The sequence below is a fragment of the Solanum stenotomum genome, chromosome 3 (genome assembly GCF_019186545.1).
Source record: "Solanum stenotomum isolate F172 chromosome 3, ASM1918654v1, whole genome shotgun sequence".
NCBI lineage: Eukaryota > Viridiplantae > Streptophyta > Magnoliopsida > Solanales > Solanaceae > Solanum > Solanum stenotomum.
In genome coordinates, this window is record NC_064284.1 from 62,103,055 (window position 1) to 62,109,188 (window position 6,134).

Consider the following 6,134-nt stretch of genomic DNA (forward strand, 5'->3'; position numbering starts at 1 on the left):
GTTGATTGTCCTAAGAAACAAGCAATCTATTTTTATATATAATATATAATATACAGTCAACTTTTATATATATATATATATATATATATCAAGTAGAAAATTAGTTCTATCTACGCGTTATTGGGGAGAATTTCGAAGTTCTAAATTCACAAAACCTATTAACAAAATCCAAGCATGCATATGCAATATATTAAAAGTTTAAGCTATTAAAAACAACACAATTTAATTACTTAATTATATTGTATATCTTAACACTCCTCTTCACATATTACTTAGTCTGATTCTTCTTTTTCTTCTTTTATTTGTCAAACACATAAAAATTAAATTTTCCCTCACTGAAAATTGAATGTTAAGCCTCTATTTATTCTCATACTACATTGAAGTGTGAATCATATAAAATGTATGATTATCGCAATAAATAGTTAACTTTTTCATTTTAATTGTTATTTTTTTCATGTATTACTAATTCATAAATTCTCCTTTTAACTTGTGCAAATATCATCTATTACATCAAGAAAATTAGTGCAACAAGGCATAAATATTAGTAGTAAGAAGTAACAATAATGAACCTTAACTATGTGGAGATTAAAAATGTCCCTATTACACCAACCAAACAACCCCTTAAGTAATTAAGAGTAACTAATTTAAGCTAGCTAGCTAATTAGCATAATTAACTAGATCTCATTACAAGAACAAAATTTGTCATTTGTCAAATGTCAAATATCTTCTTCTTTTTTAATCGAAAATATTATTAATTAATTAATATCAAGATCTTGAAGGTGGAAAAAATTGCGTACCAGCCACGAAAGTGTTAACACTAGAGTATAAAGAAGTTTCTAGAAAATGTGATGATCCTTCCGCGGCCACCGCGGAAGCACCACTGCCACCCCCTGCAGTTGCGTCGGCTGATGTGGCGGTGCCAGTAATATTAAGATTATGCTGACGTGGTACGAGATCGCCACCCGATGAGCTGTCATGATCACCACCATTCATATAATTGTACTCATGATTATCACCTTGATCATATAATATTCCTTTGAATATATGTCCATTAATATTAACAGCAGCTTGATATGCTATTTGATCTTCATTTTCTTCAATTGAACTCATTCTAACACGTTGAAACACAGCTGTTGAATTTACTTTTGATGGAAAATTATTTGCAACTTCTAACCCTAAAAAAATAAAAAAATAAAAAAACAATAAGATAATTAATTAATTAGCAAAACATGTTTCAATAAGTAAACATTATCACATGTAAATTAAAGAGCTAGAGATGAAGTTATCCAAATCTAATCAAACACTTAGTTTGCAGGATCATTATATATTGTTTCACTAGTCAAAAAATGTAATCACATGTATATAAACACGAAGTACACCATATAAAACCACACTCTAAAATCGTACCCGTTACAGTTATTCATATTTCTCTTCAGATGGATCCGGGTTGACCCACATGGGTGACCCAATCCAATTTCCTTCACTAAGTTTTTAGACAAAATAAAACCATGTATATTTACAAATACCTCTAATCAGTAGTTTAAAGTTCGAGTCCTAAAATTAAAAATTTAATTTCTAATGTAAAGAGCATTATAACTTTTGTAGTGAGAGCTAGAATGTAAAAAACGAGTTTGGTAGAACCTAATAATTTTAGTTTGAATCTTATATTTATCTTTAGAAAATAAATTAATATGTACATAAATGATCAATTTGGAACCCAAATAACTCAAAAGGACTAAAACTAAAACTCAAACTCATAAACTTTATATCCTATTTTTGTCTCAACCGCTTACTTCTATAGTATGAATTTGAATTAATCGAACCACTACTAGGGCTTTCTTTGACAATTTTTTTGTCAAGAATACCAAGAAACAGTTATGATGAGACAGAGAAAGACAAATAAAATAAAGGGAAAAAGCTGATGGGTGATTTACTTACTGTTACTACAAAGGGGAAGTTCAGTTTTTTCAGTTTTCATCATCATATATTTAGCAATAGTTATGAGTACTCTTTAGCTTTTCAAGAGTCAGAATTTTATGTTTATAATTTTTTTTTAAATAATTTATAAATTTTTGTTTATATTTATTAAGTAAATTTATAATATAAATATATAAGAAAAAAAAATAATACGTAAGAATAAAAAAAATTGAATTCACTTGACATAAGAAAGATACATGTTTAAATCTCAAAGTTTTTTTGATCCTCTTATTAAAATTTCTGACTTTGCAACGACAATGAAAAACGATTAAAGAAAATGATGGAATTAAGATTAGACTATAAAATCTTGGATCCCCTCAACATAAAGTAAATCCAAGTGTGACATTCTCGAATTGTTACAAATTTTCTTATCAAAATTTATGATAAAAACAGCTCCCTCACTGCAATGAAGAACGATTGAAGAAAAAGAGGAATTCGATAAGAGCATAAATTCTGATAAGAAATTCCCTTGTAAGAATTTATGACAAAACTTTTAGCGTCAATATAGGGTAGTGAAGAACGATTAAAGAAAGTAGAAATTAAGATGAGAGTATAAAATCTTGGATCCCCTCAATATAAGGGAAATCCAAATCCAAGTGTGACGTCTCAAATCTTTTGAGTGCCCTTGTTAGAATTTGTGATGAAACTTTTAGCTCCGTCACTATAGTGAAGAATATTGAAGAAAATAAGAAATTAAAATGAGAATATAAAATCTTGAATCTCCTCAATATAAGGGAAATCCAAGTGTCACGTTCTCAAATCTTTTTAAATATTCTTGTCAGAATGACGAAACTTTTAGCTCCACCATTACTGTGAAAGAACGATTGAAGAAAATGATGAATTAAGATATATGAGTATAAGATCTTGGATCTTTCCTCAACATAAGGGGAAATCCAAGTGTAACGTTCTCGAATTTTTTTTAAAATTCCCTTGTCAGAATATATGATGAAATTTTTAGCTCTACCATTAACAACAAAAAACGATTAAAAAAAAATGAAGAAAATTAAGAAAGATAAATACTTTACCGGTAATTGAATCATCTTTTTGTCTTTTGGACTTGTTATTATCTTCTTCTTCTTGTTGTGGTTGCAAAGAAGCAAGTTGTTGCTGCCTTTCTCTTCTTTTAGCTGCTGGAACCCAAGTACTTTTCACATGTGTTTGACATTGAAAACCTCTACTCTTACAACAAGTCCTACATCTCATATGTTGACAATCTTTCTTAGCTTGGTTCCCACAATCTTGACAACTTATTGTAATAGTACTACTTCTCATCATCATATTAGTCTCATGATGATGATCATTACTAGGCCCAATATCTAATCCAAATGGATTAATAATGGGGTTTCGAAGAATTTGGTAATTTTGCTCCTCGTCGTTGTGATGAGGTTGTTGTTGTTGTTGCCATAGTTCTAAACCTTTGTATGTTGGTAATTCTTGATCATGATGTTTGTACAAGAACCAATTGTGAGTACTATTAGTAGTTTCTTGATGATGATGTTGATGATATTCTTGACTACTTGTTGCTTCTCTTCCTCCTCCTCCTCCTAGTGAAAAAAAATCGGCCATTTTTCTATATTTAATTGAGACACACAACCCATATCACAAGGATGTCTACATAAGACACGATTCCATAGAATCAAGAATGAGCTCTCAGAAAAAATTTGGAGGAACTTTATTGTATTGTTATACCGCAAGCTTCAATTTTGATGACGCCTTCTTATCGATCCCTTTAAGTTTCAGCCTTGCAACCATACTTTCTTTAGAATACAAAAGCTTTGGCTTTTTTTTATAAGATAACCTTGATTTTCTTGATTTGTAGGTTGGCAAAAAAGAAAGAACAAAAAACTAAGAAAGGGTGGTCTTTTTTTTTTTCTCTCTCTTACTCACTCTCCCTTTAAAATAACAGAAGAAGTTGAATTTCAATTTTCAACTATGTGAGTGTATGAAAGTGAGAGAAATTGAAGAGGAGAAAACATTTATAATGTAGAATTATCTTTATCTTAATTTATATAACACATTATTCTTTTTCATCATTTTTAAAAATGACGATAGATTTCTTTAATGACATTATCAACATTTTATTTATGTTGGTTAGCAAAAACTCTACTAAAATATATTTTTTCTAAGGATGGTTTTAAAATATTAACAAAGTCTTTCCATATTTATAAAAGGGAAAAAGGACAAATATACTCTCGAACTATAGTAAATGGTATGCAGATACTCTTCGTCATACTTTTGGAACATTGGTGCCCCTGCCGTCTAAAAACTAGAGCATATATGTCCTTCACACTAACGGAAGACTAAAACGGGACACGTGGCACAATTTTATCCGTCGATCCGATTTAATAAATGTCGGGTGGGTGGATAAGATTATGACACATGTATGTCCGTTAGTATAAAGGGTATATATGCTCTAATTTTTGGACAGCGGAGACACCAATGTCTCAAAAGTATGACGGAGGGTATCTGCATACCTTTTACGATAGTTCAGAATATATTTATCCTTTTTCCTTTTATTAAATTTCATATTCAATTAAAATACATCATATAAATTCAACCAAGTACCTAAAATTTGTGATGTAGAGTACACTAATAAGTAATAACTCAGTTATTTAGCTACATAAATTTTTTCACCATATTAACAATAATTAAATTTTTCATATTATAATATCCTCCTTTATTTTCTGTTTTGATTATAAAAAATAAATAATTGTGATCATGCCGCCAATGGCTTAAAACGAAACAGCAGTAGACTTAATTACTTTCTCTTCTTTTTTTTTTCCTTTCTGCACTCTCTGATTTTTGTGCCTTCCATCGTGATAATGTTCCAACAAGATTTTTTTATGTCTATAATTTGAATACGAAAGCTTTGATTAAGAGAAGAACAGTCTCATCATCACATCACTATCTATATTGATGACGGCACATCAATTTTAATTTATGTGATGTTTATTTGATATGGGCATAATACATAAATAAATCATTTAACTTGGATTTAACTGACATTCAAATTTGTATAAAATTGAACAAGTAGACGCGCATGCCCCATGTAACATAATACATGTAGGATGTCGCATAGACACAATATTCCCATGTAGGACGCTACACAAGATGAATGTATTGTTCAATTTTGTATAAGTTTAAGTGTATGTTTGTGCATACTCAAAGTTAGAGGACATAGATATCAACTGAAACCAAATTAAAAAGCATATTTATGTATTATGCTTTTGATTTAATACAAATTTTTAAAATAAAAAATTAATATGATATAAAATAAATCATAAAATCAGGATAGAGTATTTATTAGACTTGAATTTTGGGTGAGGTGGTTCTTAAAGTTGTACTTTATGAAATATACTGCTACAACTGCTCCTTTATTTCTAACATAAAGTTTTGTAATATTACTTGAAAGCTAAATAATTGAAGATGGTAGTGATAATGCAATCATTTAAATAGTGTAATTATTGACACTTCTTTTTATCCCCCTATTTTTTTGGCTATAACTTTCAAAATATTCATCATTTGAGGTTTTACAAGTAATTTTGAGGGGACCATTTTCTTTTAACTCTTTATTATAATGAGATTTATCACTTTTTATTTGTGTGAAATTTATCTCTAGATTTATTTTTCTTTTGATTTGTTATTGTTTTGGAGGAAAAAGTCAGGAGTTGGCAATTTTCGTGGACGAAATGTAATTTAGATTCTTCATAAGATAGAAGTAAAATTACATCTACATTATTTTTTCCAGACTTTTTTACTTGTAAAATTATATTGATTATATTATTGTTATCGGTAAGAAAATAATGTGTAGTATTAAAGAGCTCCAAAAATATAATATTAGACATTTTAGAAAACATGTCTTAATGGATAGTAAGCATTTTATGGCCTCTTAGAATTACTTTAATATTTCTTACTCTCTAGCTTTCTCTGAAGTTATATAAGTATTATTGCAAGTTCATTATTTCTTTTCCAACACTCTCACTCCGCTCTTGACCTTGTATATCTTAATCCCCGCCTAAGTAAAAAAACTAACGTACACTTATTTTTCAAAAAAAAAAAATATTTTCCTTCATACAAAATACCCTGAAGCCTCACAATAGAAGAAAAAAAATATATAAAGTATTTTGGGCGAAGGTCGAGTTCAACATAACTTAGTA

General features: G+C 29.1%; 1 protein-coding gene across 1 annotated transcript; it reads right to left on the bottom strand.

The window, feature by feature from the left end:
• Positions 1 to 710: 710 nt before the first annotated feature.
• On the bottom strand, positions 711 to 3,854 carry LOC125859792 (protein EXPRESSION OF TERPENOIDS 1-like). Its single transcript, XM_049539604.1, has 2 exons — positions 3,003 to 3,854; positions 711 to 1,175 (listed from the first exon to the last, which is right to left on the bottom strand). Exons 1-2 carry the CDS (start codon positions 3,541 to 3,543, stop codon positions 766 to 768), a joined length of 951 nt encoding a protein of 316 aa, XP_049395561.1. The 5' UTR covers positions 3,544 to 3,854; the 3' UTR covers positions 711 to 765.
• Positions 3,855 to 6,134: the final 2,280 nt, after the last annotated feature.